The 19,121-nt window shown below is 39.4% G+C and overlaps 1 protein-coding gene across 1 annotated transcript in view; it reads left to right on the top strand.

Annotated features, from left to right (window-relative positions):
* Positions 1 to 19,121, top strand: part of LOC128509142 (BOLA class I histocompatibility antigen, alpha chain BL3-7-like) — a 170,026-nt gene that overhangs the window by 8,447 nt on the left and 142,458 nt on the right. The window contains exon 3 of the mRNA XM_053480730.1: positions 654 to 932. Within this exon, the coding sequence (XP_053336705.1) occupies positions 654 to 932 (279 nt within the window). The remainder of the gene's footprint in view (positions 1 to 653; positions 933 to 19,121) is intronic.

Below are 19,121 nucleotides of genomic sequence, written 5' to 3'. Positions count from 1 at the left end.
ACCTTTGATTGGACCATGCTCTATGGTGTGAAGCTTTTTGGATATACACTCAAGATGGGTTTGGTGTGAAAAGAAGCTTATCCCAACTAGAAAATACCATGGAGATTAGGTGGTGGTGTGGGGGCACATGCTGGAAACATGTTTTATATCCCAAGAAAATCTAAATCAAAGGGTTTGATATTTTCTTAATAAATAGATGTTTTGATGAAGATGAAGCTATTTTACTGAAAAAAATGTAATTAACCACTTCACTCATCTTTACAAGGGGTGCCAGTAATTCTGGAAAGCACTGTATGTGTATGCACAGGCAGTCTGGTTGTATAGTTGTGTTTCTGGCTGCTTAAACAGCTCTTTGTAATAAATGTGTTAAAGTGACAAGTGAATATGGGTTTCTGAGTGTGTGGTTTGGGTCCCAGGATAAAAAAATGCTTAGGATGTTTTGACTTTGTACTTTAGATCAATCCACTGCAGAAGAAGACCAGTCTAAAAAATATGAGATTTCAAAATTACAGGACAAAAAGAGTACAATGGTTAAAATAATGAAGAGAATACTGGTTTAAATTTATAGTGTCCTAAAGAAACTAACCCCATTGTACTCCTATTATTCTCTGTGTGTGTGTGTGCGTGTGCGTGTGTGCGTCGTGTGTGTGTAGGAGATCATACACTACAGAGGATGTACAGCTGTGAGTGTGGTGATAATGGAACCCCTACAGAAAGACACATGCAGTACTGTTATGATGAAGAAGACTTCCTCAGTTTGAATCTGATAACTGGAAACTGGACTGCAGTTAAACCAGAAGCTGAGAGCTTTATAAAGATGCTGGAGTCTACAGGACGTGGGGCTACACACTGGAAGAGCTACATAGACAATGAGTGCATTGTCTGGTTAAAGAAGTTTGTGTCCTGTGGTGGAAAGAATTTGAAGAGGAAAGGTGTGTGATCTACTGTAACACACTACAGTCATTCACTTACTGCTTAAGTTTTAAAACCTGGGTGCAGCTTTTAGCAAGACAATGATCCTAACCATGCACCACACAAAAACATGACATCTAAACTAATGAGTGCATCTTAAACACAGTAAAATGTATCTGTGATTTCTTATTATGCGATTACATTAATCAAATATAAGGTTATTAGGCATGTTTCACACACATTTAGCAATTTTAGGTCTTACTGTTCTTCTCCTGTTGGCAAATAATTTAGATTTTTTTCACAAAACTAATTAATGCTTGAACGTAGCAACATTATCTTATATGACAACAATATAGAAGTGTGTATTTAGGCACCAAAAGTATCTAAATTTATTAAAACTATAAAGTAAATGAACTGAATATTTTCTGTGGTTGTATACAGTAGATTCTTTTTGACAAAACTAAACTGAGTTTTACAACTTATATTTTTACTGTTTCCAGAAGATAAACATGAGGTGAAGTGCCAAAAGACCTGCAAGGTTCAGCATAAAGGCCTGAATGAGATGTTAATCCTAGAAGTACCAAAAGGTTTGATTAAACTAGAGATTAGACATGGGCCGGTTTCTGGTTTCAAGGTTTGCAGCAGTTTGAAAAAGTCACACTATTACCATTACACTATGCAGCATGACCCCTCCCTTTCCGGTTGCTATGAGCAGTCAGTCAGCTGAGTATGTTGGCTGAAGGAGGTGAACCCTCTGAACATTTCCCTGAGTCAAAAAAGACTGTTCATGCAGTGAATAAACACAGAGCATCATGCATCACTCTTTGGCACACTTAAGGCAACGCTGTGTTGAAATGAATGTTTTCAACCAGCTACAAGAGTTAGCATGTCTTGCATTGGTAAAATAAACACTGTAGGCTTGCTACTGATGCAGTTAATACTCAGGGAGATCGTACTTTTACTTTAGCACTATTCTTAAATTTAGCCAGTGTGATGTGAAAGAGCATGTGTGTGAAGAAAACACAAGTAGTACGTATACACTAAGTGTCTGGTGAACTGAGCTAATGGTTCTTCTCTCTCGTGGGCGCTGCGAAATTGTGCAGCAATCGTCTCCCATGCTCAGACTCTGTGTGTGCATGTACGGTTTACTATAACATTGTGACCATTTCTATTAAGTGTCCAAGTGTATTGACTGTTCTTTAGTAACTGTACTGCAACAACTTTCCCCGTGAAGAAGAAAAATGTTTAAAAGGCTGTAGTAGTGCGGGAGATGAATCTGGTTAATATCACATTTCAACAAAATCCTTAAAAGGAGTCTAAAGCAAGTGTCATTAGAGAGGTTCCTTGTTAAAAACGCGCGAAAAGAAGAAGATTCCAGTGACCAAACTCTCTGTCTCTGAAAACTCTAGAAACTCTTCATCAGCAGAGAGGTTGGAATCTGCTGCCTTTAGAATGCCTGAGAGTCTGGGCCTTCTTTTCTAAAATCATGTCATAATGGTATTGTTATGTACCCATTAAAGGTATGTTTCCACTGTGCCCACTGTCTTTTTAGTGCACCTGGGTGGTGATGGTGCAGGGTGCTTGGGCCCATTCATCGTTTCTTGCAAATTCATTATTATTTTATTATTTGAACATATTTGCTACAGACATGCTATAAATATTTTACATGTTTATATTTTAAATATAAAATAGTTTGTGTTCAATGAAAAAAAAGTTTACTAAAAGGGTAACTAAAATTTTGTTAGTTTGTTTTACCCAGAAATCAAAACACATTTTAGAGCTGTAATCACAATTCTACAGTACTGTGAAGCCATTATATTTTTGCTTAAGTAATAGCACACTTGGCCATGCTGTTCCTTTTTCAATGTCAGCGTGGCTGTGGTGCAGTCGAAGGCATGAGGGCACAGCCTGAGTACTAAAGGTATCACAGTGGTGCTGATATTCAGTACAACAGCACAGCAGTGAATTTCAGGTTCTGGAATTGAATCACAAATTAAGGAATTATAGATATGCATTAGCTACTAAATTTTTACAGAAAAAAACATTCAATGGGCAAGTGACACATGTCTTCCTGGGAATGTTTATTGATTGCTAGAACACCTTGGGTGGCAGCAGGGTGGTGTAGTGGGTATCACTGTTGCCTTGCACCTCCAGGGTCCAGGTTTAATTCCTGTCTCTGTGTGCATGGAGTTTGCATTTTCTCTCCTTGCTTGGTGGCTTTCCTCCAGGTACTCCGGTTTCCTCCCACAGTCCAAAGACATGCAGGTTAGGCTAATTGGCATTCTCAAATTGCCCGTTGTGAATGGGCATGTGAGCGTGTGTGTATGTGTGTGTGCGCCCTGTGATGGATTGGCACCCTGTGCAGGGTGTACCCTGCCTTGTGCCCTAAGCCATCAGGAATAGGCTTCAGGTCCCCATGACCCTGAATACAGGATGTCAGATACTTGGACACAGATTGATATATAGTTAAACAGAGTAACATTCCTATGCTGTTCCACTCTATTATCACCACTTATCAAATGCCTCTTGTCCAATCAGTACTTTGTCTAAAGTAACTGTGGTATAATTGAAGTTATCATACCATCAGAAGCTCATGGCCCATGTCTACTAGAAATGTTTAGAGTTAAATTTGAAGTATTGCTGCAGAAGATAATAAAGACTCTGTGCTGATTTAACAGATGGAGGATCAGATGGAAGATCACATGCAGGGCGGATTGTTGTCATCGTTGTAGTCATTGTTGTCATTGCTGTTGTTGCTGGACTTGTGACCAGGAAGAAAATCATATCTGGTAAGAAAAGGAAGGAAGATGTGAAGTTTTAATGAAAATATTTAAATTCCAAACTAGACACTAATCTGATACTGACACATTACAATGTAAACTGTAACTCCAGTCTTATGTAAGTCAAATGTAATATAGAGTTTTTATAATTACTGTCTGTCCAACATTTCTCTTACAGGATTCACACCTGTTTCACAAAACACCAACTCCAGTAAGTGAGCTTTGAATGATGATATTTGTATAATATTTAGTCTGATATTTAAAATGATTGATTTCTGGAGTTCAGGATCCTCTAAAAGATGCAGTTAGAGACCTGCTCTGTCACTGATGACTGCATTTGCTCATTTAATCCTGAAATGTTTACATGTTGTACAAAAAAGTCTGTGTTAGGGTAAAATGTCAACTCCGAGCTCATCATTTTCCATTGTGTGTTTTTCCAGAAGCCTGTGAGGTGATGATTAAATAATGTATGTTGCATGGCCACACACACACACACACACACACACACACACACAGACACACTTATTCCTATCAGAGAAAAATAACCTTTTAAATTTAGTTTAAAAAATATAAATACTTTGAATACCTAAATTTAGCTTGAGGCACATCCAGTCGTTGTCTTTTTCTTCTTCTTCTTCTTCTTCTTCTTCTTCAGATTTTACAAATATAAACATTAAAATTACCTCCCTGCACCAGCCAAATACACCACCATTTGTACTAACCTAGCTTTCAGTTATAACAAGGAACCACTGAATTTCTGCATATGTGCAGAAAAGGGCTTCACTCACCTCGATCACATTTGATAATTTTCAGTAATCTGGCCTCATTTCCCCAGTTTTAAATGTTTTTAAGAATACCTACAAATCAAATCATCTATCAAAAAATCAGACCACGAACCTGTAAGTTTTTCCTACAGTCTCTGAGCTAATTCATATACCGTCCTCAAAAAACTACTCTCCAAAATATACAGAATAATATTACAATTGGAGAACATGTTAAGCTTATCATATGCTAACTGGGAATCAGATTTGTTAATGAAGCTGGTTTCTGTATGCAAGTTTGTAAAAATGTCTACTTAAAAAAAAATGCCAACCTGTGACAATTAATGTGTGTGTGGTGCCCTGGGGTGTAGTGTATCCCGAGTGCAGGGGGAAAGGGTTTGACTAGAATATAGAATATAGAAATACTAAAAAGTATTTTACTAAAACATTCTTAAATCAAAGTTCGAAAGATTAGTGTTAAGGTTATTATTTATTGGCAAGTTAACCAATGTATTTAGTGCCTAATCAGAAAATAATTGCTAAATAAATTGAGAAAATATTTGGATTAATATTCCAATTGAGGAATCAAATTGATGAAAAGAATCCTAAGCTGCAGATTTCATAATATTTGTTTAAAGTTGTATAACTGTATATAATTCTGCAATTGTGTACAGTTGTGTAATATTTGTATAAAGTTGTATAATATTTGTATATACAGTGGGATCTCAGTTTAAAATTATTCATTCCTAAGTTTTGGTCAAAACCTGATTTGATCGTAGACTGATTGTTTTTTTTTTACACAGGTGTACATGTACAGTAAATAGAATTAATCCATTTTTCGTCATTATGAATTATATTTAACTTTTAATGCATTTGTTCCCCAGTGAGAAAAAAATACACTTTAGTGTATTACAAATATATTGAAATCCTCGATAGTACATTGCAAATATACTAACAAAAAATTATACCATCAGTTAATATATAAAAAGTATACTAACATTATGCTTTTACCAAATTTTGGAATTAAAATTTAAATATACTTAAAAATAATTGTATTATAGTACACTTTCCAAAAATATATTATTGGAAAATATACTTTAAGTGAAAGGTTGGTCTAATTTCCAAAGTATACTTATTTAAACTTGTTTTTCAATGTATTTTTGGTATATTTTTTAAAAATATGCTCGAAATAATCATTGTACAAATGTACAGAAAGTATACATTGAAATAAAATTTTTAATATTCGGTAGTCTCAGTATATTATCATTTAAATTTAAATGTACTTATATTTAGTGCACTACTCTCTCGTGCTTTTAGACTCGTTTCTGCACGCTGAATCTCTCTCTCTCGCGCGCGCGCAATGTTAAACTCGTTTTCAGGGCTTAAAGTATTCCGGCACCGTGCCGGATCTCCAGCGTGCGGCCGTGAGGGAAAAAAATAAAATATTATATTAGAGCCTGCGCATGCGGTTTAATATTTTCGAGCCAATTTATTTCACCTACCAATCATATGAGAGGATCGCAGCTTTTCATCCACAAGCCTATCAGAAGCAGAGAAGGGCGGGTCCTTGCAACACGGTATGATTAACTCCCATACGTCAATGTCACGTTAGCGTTGTCGGAGAAAAAAAATTGAGCGCAAGTTTATGAAGCCTGGGGATGATGTCCTAGAAATAGATAAAGGACTCAAAAATAAATGGCGCTGGGCGTGGATTGAAAAAAAGTAGAGATGGCGAGCCTTTTGGCAGTTGGTGCAAGAAACTGAGAGAGCCCGGGGCTTGTTTCTGCACGATTTGCTCGAGGAAGCTACTGTATGCCAGCAGCGGTGAGAAAGCTTGCTCGTCATGATTTAGACTCCGGGTCTTTTAGACATAGGGACATAGAGTTGCTGCCCGTGCACTCAAACTTACCACGACGTTGCCGGGAGCAACTGTTACAGCTGACACACCGTTGTCGATGACTGACTGTGTCTGCGATTTAAAAATACGTTTGTGCACATTTATAGCAGAACATGATTTGTTATTCAGAATTTCAAATCCACTGGTCACCGTGTATAAAAAAAACTGTCAGAAGACAAAAAAGCGTTAACTATCCTGTCGGTTTAGCTTCGAGCACTTGTTATTTAAGCACTTTAAGCAATTGCTATTGTTTAGCAGTTTTTTAAGCACTTTAAGCTCTTGTTACTTTATTTTTCTTATTATTGTCAATATTTGAAGTAAGTCCTTCAAATAAAAAAGTCCCTTCCAAAAAAAGTTCAGGCTCAGGATTTTTTTTTACTTTAACCCCTGCGTTTTTGTGCGCTGCAAATAATATTTTTTCTGTTCAAGATAATCTATGTTTGCACTCTCTCCCTTATAATTACTGTACTAATGTAATGTGTTTCAAAAACATGTTATAGTGTAGAAAATACATTCAGCATTTGTAAATTATCCTAAACACCTTTAGTGTACTGGTAATACATTTGCAATAATGTAATATAAAAGGTTTTATGTACTGTATGATACAATAAAGTATATTTGTATTAACCGCAAAGTGTACTTTTTTAGTATTTGTAATTGACCAGAAGTATAACAGCTACTGCTGCAATAAGAACATACTCATAGTATATTAATCATGTATTTGTAACACAGTAAAAATAGCTGTAATGTACTTATAATATATTAAATATATACTTACATTTCATTAATTACTGTCAGGTATGTACGTTATACACACACAGGCATATACTTTAAGTGTACTAAGTATACTTAAAGTTGTTCCACCTTAGCACAAAAAAGTATACTTTTTTTTTTTTTTTTTTTTTTCCGGCCTGTCAGTATCACAGATAACACATAGAGTGTATGTGTAGCTGTTCTATCATCATTCACAGCCATTTTTTTTTTTTTTTTTTTTTTCCATATTATAACAGACAAGACCGGGGGACCAAAAAAAGAGAAGAGAGTAAAAAGAAAAGAAAAAAAAAGGGAATAAAAATAAATAAACAAACAAACAATTGAGGGGAAAAAAAAAAAAAAAAAGGGAAAATAGAAGAGAAAAAAAAAAAAAAAGGGAGGGGGGGGTGGGAGGGGGGAGAGAATACAATCAAAATTTGCTTCCGCACCTGCCGAAGAAAAAGAGAAAGAAAACAACAGAAGACACAACAGCAGAGAAACCGCAGCCACAACCAACACCTGCACGACTCGCGGCAAACCACAAATCCCAAAACCTGTTGATTAATAAAATATTTTGAAATAAACATTTTGTTTTGAAGCAACAGCAAAGACAGTGTGTGTGTGAGCACCTGTTTGTACACCAGTGTGATCGTTTGTGTGCACACCTGTGTGTGTGAGCGCGCTTGTGTTCATAGGGCTCCTCCATGTAAATGTTTAATAGTGTGTGTGGGGGACCACAGTCCCGTCCCGCGAGGCATGGAGCAGATACGGCGGAGACACGGGTCCCAGACATCCAGAGGCCCCCCAGAGCACAGGAGTCTCAGGAGAACCACCGCAGGGACAGCCCCCCCACCCCGAAAGGGGCAGCGAAGAGCCCAGAGGGGGGTCATCTAGCAGCCCCAGTGTAGATGCCCCAGGGGGCCGTGGTGACAGGACCGCAGGCTCCGCCGGTGGTCGTCCACTCCGAGGCAGTCCGGTCCCTGGGTCCAGAGATCCCAGAGCCCCCCCCATCCACCAGCCGGTGCCCAGCCAAGCCAGGAGAGCCAGATTCCGCCCAGCGACCGCCGCAGGTGAGCCAGCGCTCACCCGAGCGCCCCGCCCCGGAGCCAGAAACCAACAACCCACCAGCGGCTGGGAGCACCCCACAGCTGTGTGTGGTGGCAAAGCAGGGGGGGCCTGGGATGTTGAGAGAGGTGGAGTCTAGGACCTGACCTGACACCTAAACGTAGACAGCCAGGCACACACATACACAAACATACATTCCCACCCTCATACACACAAACAAATATTCACACACTCACACATGTAGACACACAAAAATAGACAGTATACACACTCACATTCCCCATATACCCACTTCCCTCCGTCGTGGGGACAGAAAGACCCCCCCTGGTCCCCGCAGCAGCGGAAAGGACCACCAGCCCAGACCCCGACCGAACGGCCAGCTCCTCCTCTCAGCCCCCGGCCCTGGACCGAGGATAGAGAACGGGGGTGTGGAAAAAAGGAAGACCCCCGCTTCGCTCCTCCCGCTCTAATGTAGTGTTGGTGTGTGTTGTTCTAAAGTGCTTTAAAACAAGGGAGGGGCAAAACACTGACCATCCTCCGGCAGCTCGTGTCAGCTCTGCCCCTCCCAATAACCCTAAATGTCTACATGCCACTTAAAATTGGGAAGTGGGCACTGGCACCAGAGGTAAGGCTGATTAAACAGCCCGCCCTCTGGACGCCATTCAGTGTGCCCACCCCCAAGGCCCTATATGTATGTGTAACATGACAGTAAGTAATTAGAATGTCTAAGATGTGATATAAAATTGAGATGCAGGTGGTCACAAGGAGACAGGGAAGAAAAACCTCCCCTGCATCCCAGCAACACCCCCGCACCCCAAAGCCCTACCTGTATGGTGTTGTGATGGAGCGGGAAGAGGGAAGCATCGGGGATGGGGAGAAAATAATCGGAGGGGGCAAGTACCCCCCCCTTGGGACCAGCTCCCCTACTAACCCCCATAGGCACCCCCGTGGCCCAAAAAAAAAAAAAAAAAAAAAAAAAAACCGCCCTGGGCCGGGGGCCCAGGCCCATCCAAACCAGTGCCCATGGCAGCGGCCCACCAGGCCCCACAACAGAGGGGAAGAAGAAGGAAAAAAAAATAATAATAAATAAATAAAAATACTCCCACCCCCATATTCAGTCGACTCCCAGACTACATAGAACAATAGACACCCAAGTTAGGCCCGTCCTCCTCCTGTAATGGACCCCCCCCTGCAAAGAGATGGTAGAAACACACTCACCAGCTGAAGAGGCCCCCCAGCTCCACCGATGCGTCGAAGGTCCCCGCCCAGGGCCGGGCACCAGGGCAAGCACCAAGCCACATCCCGGCAGCACACCAGCCAGGACCCAGGCCCCCCAGGCCCAGCCGGAACCCCAGCCCAGAGGTAGAGCGCCCCCAGGACCCCAAACCCCCCCCCGGACCTAACCTGGAGCGGTGCGGCCGGCAACCTACGTCCGCCGACACGGGCCTCCCCAGCAGCGCCGCGTTGCGGACGGTAGGGTGGGAAAAACCACCACCCAGGAGCCACCCACGCCCCCTCCAGGCCAGGACCGCAGCCCCAGCGCCGGACCCCCCAAGAAACCCACCCCCCGAGAACGCCCAGACGCCCCAGGCCAGCATGCCCCCCCGCCGCATCAGCAACCAGGACCAAAACCGGACAGAACTGCGGCCCCCAGCCACACTAGGTAATGGAGCCGATCAAAGGAGCCCAGAGAGATTGATCTAATGTGGCAGCAGACGCCGTGTCAAGACTAATATAGTCTAACAAACGATCTCTATATTGGTTGATATTAAGATTATTTCTATTTTTCCAGTTCATGAGGACAGTTTTCTTAGCAATGCATAAGGCGGTGAAAGCCATGTGGGTTGTGTTGACCTCTAGAATGGAACATTTAAGACACTTTGATAAGTCTTCACAAATCTCATACCAGAATTTCTGAACAGGTGGACAGAACCTTAGAGCATGTATGTAATTGTCAGGTGTGTTGTTTTGGCAGTGTGAGCAGTTGTTAGAAGCTGTAAGACCCATCCGGAACATCCGATGACCTGTGTAGTGCACTCTATGCAGAATTTTGTATTGTATTAATTGTAAACTGGGATTTCTAATTAGTTTAAAAGGTTTTAAACATATCTGAGACCAGAAATTGTGGTCCCAGCTGACTGATAAATCTGCCTCCCATTTTGCAATAGGAATCGATACTGATTCGTCTATTTTGGATAGTGTCCTGTATATTTTAGATAATAATTTGGGGGTCCTGAGGTTAAGGAATTCTGCCACTCTTGGTGGTATTTGTAATTTGATACGATCGGAATTAAATTTCTTTTTTATTATAGATTTAACTTGTTGATATTCTAAAAATCTGTTCTTGTTCATCCCATATTGATTGACCAATATATCAAAAGGAATAAAATCTGTCCCTTCGAATATATGTTCCAAGTATTTAATACCTTTACCACCCCAGTCCCTGAAGTTTATCATATTATTGTTTTGTACTATGTCAGGGTTGTTCCATATGGGAGTGCGTTTGCATGGGATTAGTGAAGACTCAGTCATTTTAAGAAACTCCCACCATGCTGTCAGAGAGGAGCTGATACTGATACTTTTGAAGCAAACATGTCGTTTGATGTTTGAGCTAATGAATGGTAGATCTGAAATCTCTATATTATTGCATAGTGCCTGTTCTACATCTAGCCAAGCCTCATCTAAGAGGGTGTGTTTTAACCACCCTGATAAGTGTTGAAGCCTGTTGGCTAAGAAATAGTGGTGAAAGTTCGGCAGATCTAGACCTCCTTTGTCCTTGGCCTTTTGTAGTGTTTTTAAGCTAATACGCGGGGGTTTACCTTTCCAAAGGAATTTAGAGATGGAGGAGTCTAGAGATCTAAACCAGTCAGATGACGGTTTGCTTGGGATCATTGCAAATAGGTAATTAATTCTTGGCAAAACCATCATTTTTATTGAAGCTACCCTTCCCATGAGTGATATGGGTAGAGACTTCCATCTGGTTAGATCATCTTCTATCGTCTTTGAGAGTGGGATGTGGTTTAATTTTGTTAAATCTGCGAGCCTAGGTGAGACATTAATACCTAAATACTTAATATTTCCAGATTGTAGTGGAGTGGAGGAGGAGGACTGAAAGGAGCAGTTAATCGGAAGAACAGTAGATTTTAACCAGTTTATTGAATAATCTGAGATTCTTGAAAAAGAGTTTATTAATGTAATTACCTCAGAGAGAGTGGTTTGTGAATGTTGGAGAAAAAGTAACACATCATCTGCGTAAAGACTAATTTTATGTTCTATATTCTTGCATTTAATGCCTTTAATCGCTATAGTCTGTCTAATAGCTGCTGCTAGTGGTTCAATAAAAATTGCAAAAAGTGAAGGGGAGAGAGGGCATCCCTGCCTGGTGCCCCTCTTAAGATGGAAGCTGGAGGATGTTTGGTCATTTGTCCTGACACATGCTGTTGGAGAATTATATAATATTTTTAACCAGTTTATGAAGGAGTTTCCAAAACCAAATTTGTGTAAAGTTGCAAATAAAAAATTCCAATTAACCCTATCAAAAGCCTTTTCTGCATCTAGAGACAATATTGTAATTTGAAGGTTTTTATTACATGAATAGTCTATCAGGTTAAGTAATCTGCGCGTATTTGTTGAGGAGTGCCTTCCTTTTATGAAACCAGTTTGGTCTGGATGGATTATGAGAGGGGTTACCTTCTCTATTCTTTTTGAGAGCGTTTTGCAGATTATTTTAATGTCAACATTAATAAGTGATATTGGACGGTAGCTGTTAGGCAGTACCGGATCTTTGCCTGGTTTTAGTAAGAGACTAATGTTAGCAGAATTCATATTTGGCGGGAGTCTACCATTTTCCTTAGATTCCTGCAACATTCTGTTGAATGTTGGTGCCAGAATTGTCCAAAATTCTTTATAGAATTCCGCTGGGAAGCCGTCTGGACCTGGAGCCTTTTTATTGGGCATACTGTTCAAGGCTTCCTGGAGTTCATCTGATGTCAGTGGAGAATCCAATGCCATCGCTTGGTTGTCCGATAATTTCGGAAGAGTTATATGATCAAGAAACTGGTCAACTTCTTCTTTAGACGGGTTCATCTGTGGTGAATAAAGAGATTCATAAAAGTCCCTGAAAGTATTGTTTATTATTTCATGGTCATATACTGTGTCTCCAGTTGAGTTTTTAACAGCATATATAGTTGTTTTTTCTTTATTTATTTTTAACTGGTTAGCTAGGAATTTACCAGATTTGTTACCATATTCAAAGTTTTGCCAGCGGAGTCTTTGTGCTAAGAACTGAGTATTTTTATCAATAATTTCATTTAATTCTAGTTTTGCTTTACATATTTTCTTCAATATTTCCTTCTCCTGAGAGGATACATAAGCTTCTTCTAGAGATTTGATTGTTTCTTCTAATTCCTGAATATGTTTATTTTCTCTTTTCTTTTTATGTGATGAGAATGAGATTATTCTACCTCTCATCACAGCTTTGCCTGCTTCCCAGAGAACAGATGCTGAAGTTCCAGGCTGGTCGTTATAGTCTAGATATAAAGCCCATTCTTTCTTAAAATAATTAATAAAATCTTCATCTTTAAGCAATGATGTATTAAATCTCCAGTTTTTACTTGGTGGAGTGTCCTTCTTGTTTTTTAAAGTTAAAGATACAGGAGCATGGTCGCTGACAGCTATGGTGTGTATTTCTGTGTCTGAAATGTCACCCAGCAGTGAGCTGCTGACTAAAAAATAATCCAGACGAGAGTGACTGTGATGAACTTTTGAAAAAAAAGTATATTCTCTACAGTTGGGGTGAAGAGATCGCCATGCATCGCAAAGTCCGTAGTCGCTCATGTACTGTTTAACTATATTAGTGGATTCCCAATTACGCTGAGTTCCAGCTGTGCTGAGCCTGTCCCTTTCCTTATTTAGTCCAAAGTTGAGGTCTCCACCAAGAATCAGTGTACAGTCTAGATGTTCAGAAAGTGCAGTAAAAAAAGTGTGGAAAAAGGAGGGGTCATCAACATTTGGACCATATATACTGGCAATACATAACTTTTTATTAAATATAGATAATTTAATGATTAGATATCTACCCTCTGGGTCTATAACTGTGTTGAGTACTGTAAATGTAACATTTTTATGTAATAAAATTGCTACCCCCCTTTGCCTAGAGTTATAGCAGGCTGCGAACACATTAGGGAACTCAGCTGTTTTAAGTTCATCTATAGCTGTGGCAGGTCTATGAGTCTCTTGTAATAAAACAACGTCTGCTTGTAGTCTTTTAAGTTGGTAGAATATTTTTAATCTTTTCTCTCTGGAGCCAGCTCCATTCACATTCCATGTGACAAGCCTTAGTGCACCCATGGATGTGTGTATGTAGCTAGTATTGCCTGCTGTGTGTGAAGCTTAGATGAATGAAATATGAGCGAGCGTGTGTGTGTGTGTGTGTGTGTGTGTGTGTGAATACAGTATGTCCTGTATGTCTGTGTGCGCTAAGAGTACGGTGTGGTAGTATTGACGCTGAGTGAATGTATATTTGGTCGTGCCGTGCCGATGTGTAAAGATATAAAGTGCTGTGTGTGTGTGTGTGTGTGTATATGTGTGTGTGTGTGTAAATAAGGCGGGTGATCAGTACAGTGAGAGAGGTTAGTATTAAGAAAGACAGCAGAAGGGGGAATAAAAAAAAGTATACTTAATACACCTAAAATTGTGCTTTTGTACAATTTAATTACAACTTAAATACACTTAGTACAAAATTAGTTGTTCCAAAATAGCAAACTTTAAGTATACTAGTCATTAGTCTGGCTGCAAGTACATTTAAAGTATGAGTTGGCATGCTAGGATTTAATATACTTAGTATATTTTTTTTACTAGGGTTTATATCACAAAATATTAAACAAAGTATAAAAAAGCCTTAAATATACAAAAATAATACAGCACTAAATATATATAAAATAAAAATGTACAGAGGAGAATGAACACTTTATTTTTAGATGTACTGTTAATGTACCTTTCTTTGAGAAACTCACTGATGTAAAGGAACGGAGGAGACGAAGATGGGTGAGGAGTAAGTTAATGATTGGTGGGGAGGAGGTTAGATCTTTGCTAGTTTTTTTAAATGGTTATGATATTGTAATATAAAATAATGTCTGATAAGCATCTGGTGTATTTTATTGACCTTTAAATGAAATCAAACCTGTATTTTCTTGTTTTATGCAGATCACTCTCTCAACTTTGACTAGTTTTGGAATAATAAAGTTTTTTAAGTAATGTTTGTGTGTTTTAATTGATGGAGTATTGTTAGGTCAATTTGTTTTTATAAAAAAAAAAATCACTTGAACCAACTCAATGGGAGACAACTTACTTTTTTGAGTAGATGAAAAGTTGGGCTAAGTCAACAATAAAGAGATATGCTTAATTGAGCCCACAAACAATACTACTCAAGCTGAATAAAATATTTGAATTTGAGTCAACTTAAGATTTAGAAGTGGGTCTGGGGAGCTTTATAATTCACTTTGTGAATTACACATTGTGTCAATTAAACAGCAATGTGAAATTTTCAGTTTGCCCAGCAATTTCTCTAAAAGTTAAGTAAACTTGCAAAAGCTGTGCAACTTGTTACCAAACATTTTTCCGTTGAGGCAGCTTATTTATTTATTTTTTTTACAGGGTACTTTATTTCAGTAAAACGGCATTTGTGAAGTTTCCAATTTTTGAACATTGAATCTCATTTAATTTAATTTTAAAACAACACACATTATTGTTGGTGGTATGTTACTCACAGTAGTATCTACTGTAAATACTGAAAGTAAATGTTCTCATACAGTATCTGCTGCTCAGTAGCTGAAGTAGCTGTGAATGTGTGAATTTTGTGCATTTGTGTGTGTGTGTGTGTGTGTGAGGCGAGTAAATGTGTGCATGTTTGTGTGTGTGTGTGTGTGTATACCTGTATGTGTGTGTGTATACCTGTATGTGTGTGTGTTTCTGCATGCATGTATGGAATAAGATCACTGCAAAAATATTTGTGCGTAAAAAAAAGATTTGTGTGTAAGTCTGTCTTTTGTCTGAGTTGGATTCCAAAATCTACGGCCACGACAGCTTACAGATACGAGATTTTGTGTGTTTGTTACAATACAACTCTGTAATATACAAAACTCGTTTTTACCACTCCTCTGTTTCACGGACGAATTGCGAAATTACGCCCATGAATGCTTTGTGTTAAACCACTGTCAAAAATACGTCAGTGTGATGTGTACGTGTGTACAATAGGCCACAGATGCTGGAAAAAAGCACCACACTATGATGTTCCTCAATGTGATGTCACTGAACGTGATGTCACTGAATGTGTCACCAAATATTATCTCACTCAGTATTATGCCACACAGAAAGTTATTAACCACTTTTCAGCATAAGTTTAGGGCATCGTCGCGATTTAGGGCATCGTCGCTAAACTATGAGTGTGTTTGTGTGTGCGTATGTTCACTGTAAATTCCAATAGCTTTGCTGACTATAAATAGTAAATTTTACTCAAAAGTTAAAAACTATACTTCTTACAAGGTTTTGGTGAGTTACACTTAATTCCAGGGTGAGTAAAACAATTTACTTAATAGTTTAAATGATGTTTACTCGCAACACATAAGTAGCAACAAAGGAAGCAATGACGTTACTGTACCAGTGAGAGGCAGCAGTGCTCCGAAGAATAATGAAGAAGAAGCAAGACTTGTCAGAGCATGCGTAATAGAATTTGTGTGTGCTCAGCTTGGGAACGGGTGAATTGGCGCCAATTTTCAGATGTTGAAAGAATCAGCTAAAGTTTTTAACATCTGAAGCTTCGTTACGGTGTTAAGTTACATGTTAAGTTAAAATGTGTAAGAATAGTGATGATTTGTGTTAGATTTCAATTGTTAATGACAGTGGATATTGATTGATGTGTTAAATCTGTTCGTTTAGATGTTACAGTCAGGTCAGGGTGTTTTTTTTTTTTTTTTTGGTCCAGAACATAAATTTTATGTAGAATTTTAATAAATTTATTTTACAATCATGGTTTGTATTTTATTTTAAAAATGTTAAAAATTGTAAAACCTAAAGTGAATATTTGAAATAATTTTATACCCCAATGTAAACTTATGTGGACTATCCCTGTGCCTTTCAGTTCTTAAGTAGAAAATAAATACAATAAATTGACCCTGGAACTGTCACTGCCTTAGAGTACACTGTTCCAAAATTATTATGCAAATTGGATGTAAGTGTCATAAACATTAAAGGTTTAGTTTTTAAATTAAACTCATGGATGGTGTTGTGTCTGGGGGCTCTTTGGATAACTGAAATGAATCTCAGACACGTGTGATAATTAGTTTTCCAGATAAACCCAATTAAAGGAAAAGTACTGAAGAAGGTTGTTCCACATTATTAAGCAGGCCATAGGTTTCAAGCAGTATGGGAAAGAAAAAAGATCTCTCTGCTGCCGAAAAGCGTCAAATAGTGCAATGCCTTGGACAAGGTATGAAAACATTAGATATTTCAAGAAAACTTAAAGGGGTCACCCAGACACATTTTTCATTAAATGTTAATGATATTTAGGGTCCTAATGAAAAGTTTGTAATATATTTAATTAAAAATTCTCAATGGTTGTGTAAAAAAAAAAAACACTACTTTTAACTAGTAAAAACTAGCTCTGTTCTCAGCAACCTATTTCAGTGCATGTTTCTTTAAATGCTTATGATCTCTGCTGAGCCCGCCCCCCCTGTTCTGTGGGGCGTGTCTTCACAACACACGTGCGGGCAATGCTTTGAACTGCATTACCCACAAAGTGGGTAATGCAGTCCAAACTGGCCTGAGCCTGTTTTCTTAAGTCATTTTTGGTTTAATTTAAGTACGGAACCTACGCGGAAGTTTGTAATATCGCCTGACAACGCAGAAATTAAAAGAATGGACATACATCGACTCGATTTGTCTTTCTCATCACTGCATGGGCATGAATTAACGGGCTGTTACGCTGCCACGAGCAACAACAACAAAAGCGGAGAAGCTTACTGAGAGAGATACGGACGCGATGTGTTTACTGATGTGTTTACATGACTTCTTAATCTTCGACAGACACCGTTATAAACCGTTACAAAGGTAAGCATAATATAGTTTTCCGACTAAGTACACAGTTTGCAACTAGACAATCACCTTAATGCATTGTTTATTATAAATGGGCGATTAGGGATTATATAGAGACGGATGTACACAGAGAAGAAGCCATAACCATGTTCTATGAAAGTATAAGTTAACTTACACTCCGCATTCATCGTGATTATTAAAAAGGCGATCTGCAAAGATTCATAGAAAAAGAAATGACTTACTGAGCCTGGTGAAGATGAAGCAGGAACACGAAGTTAGTACAGATCCATTTTTAGGAGCAGCTTCCTAGCAAAACCTGCTTTATATTGACCCGCGTTTATAAAGCAGTCTGGTGAAAAATGATTAGCGCAAACATGAACGCGTTTAGGTAAATCGGTGGGGACGTTAGCTTTAAAAACAAAATTCAGCCACTGCTTCCTCAGCGGCTCAGATGTCGGTAGTGAATGACGACTGCTGTGTTCGCTATTACACTCAACAACTGTACACCACACTCGCTTAGGCGACATTTTGCTCCAGCAGCGAAAGACAATGGCCGACAGCTTCTTCTTACTCGGGGCGGGTCTTTGCTAAAACACCAGTGTCAATCAACTAGTGTAGGAGCGGCCTCTTGTGGTGTGGCGTCACAGTGACAGGCATTTGCGATTGGCCTGATTTCAGAAGGGGCATGTTATTGTAATAAATGAAAAGAAAACCACTGGGCGGCTCTTTATCATCGTAGAGTGGTTGTGTACGCACTCTCCTAACACACACTTCAGTCCAAACAGCTTAAAAAAGTGCATGTATGACCCCTTTAAGCGTGATCATCATAGTGTGTAGACATTTGTGGCTGGTTCAGTGTACAGACAGGTTCGTGCAGATAAAGGCAGAATGAGGAAGGTTTCTGCCAGACAAATTCATGGGATTAAGAGAGCAGCGGCTAAAATGCCATTACAAAGCATCAAACAGGTATTTGAAGCTACTGGTGCCTCTGGAGTCCTGCGAACCTCAAGGTGTAGGATCCTTCAGAGGCTTGCAGTTGTGCATAAACCTACTATTCAGCCACCCCTAACCAATGCTCACAAGCAGAAACGGTTGGAGCGAAATTAGCACACAGCTGGTGAGCTGTCGCCGCTAATGATCCTGGGCTTCTACCTGTGCTATAAAGTACAGCGGAAAGCGTAGCTTGGTGTCTGTTTGGTTGCTGTGAATTTTACTATGCAGTGTGAGTGCGGCACGCGCGCAACAAAGCGGAAGAGTGGCAAGCTAGTGGGGTAATGGAACGCGCCCCAGGGACTTTAAAGAGGGCGAGTATGCCTTTCATCGCCACGACGAGGAGTCACAGCCTGAGCTCCCGCGGCTCTTCAGCTGCAGAGAGGACCACTTCTTGACCCCTGTTCCCAGGCGGGGAAAGCCGCCCAGACGTCAGAGAGGACTTCCATCTGCGGCCACGCCATTCGCCTAGAGTCAGCCAGTGATGGGAAGTTCGAATCATTTTAGTGACGGTTCTTTGAATCTGAGTCATTTCGTTCATTTTGTTCTTTTGTTCAGATATAAATTAAAATGTTGCGTTTTCAATAAAAAAATACCCCCAATACGTCTACATACACAAATTTTGGCTATAGTTCTAGTTATGAAAATATTACAATGCAACTAAGGACATATTATAATAAACAGAATGAGTAGCTCACCTCTTATATCTTCCAATCTAAGTCGTTCGTTCTTTTGAGTCTATTGCACTGCGTCCATGGGAGTTACGTGACAAAGGAAGGAATGACTCGGACCTTGAAAACTCTTGAAAACTTGATTGCTGAGAATCGTTAAATTCTGTTTCCTGTGTACTGCACCTCATAGCGTCTATGAGAG

Source organism: Clarias gariepinus, chromosome 21, assembly GCF_024256425.1.
Source record: "Clarias gariepinus isolate MV-2021 ecotype Netherlands chromosome 21, CGAR_prim_01v2, whole genome shotgun sequence".
Lineage (NCBI taxonomy): Eukaryota > Metazoa > Chordata > Actinopteri > Siluriformes > Clariidae > Clarias > Clarias gariepinus.
This window is presented reverse-complemented; position numbering and strand designations above follow the sequence as displayed.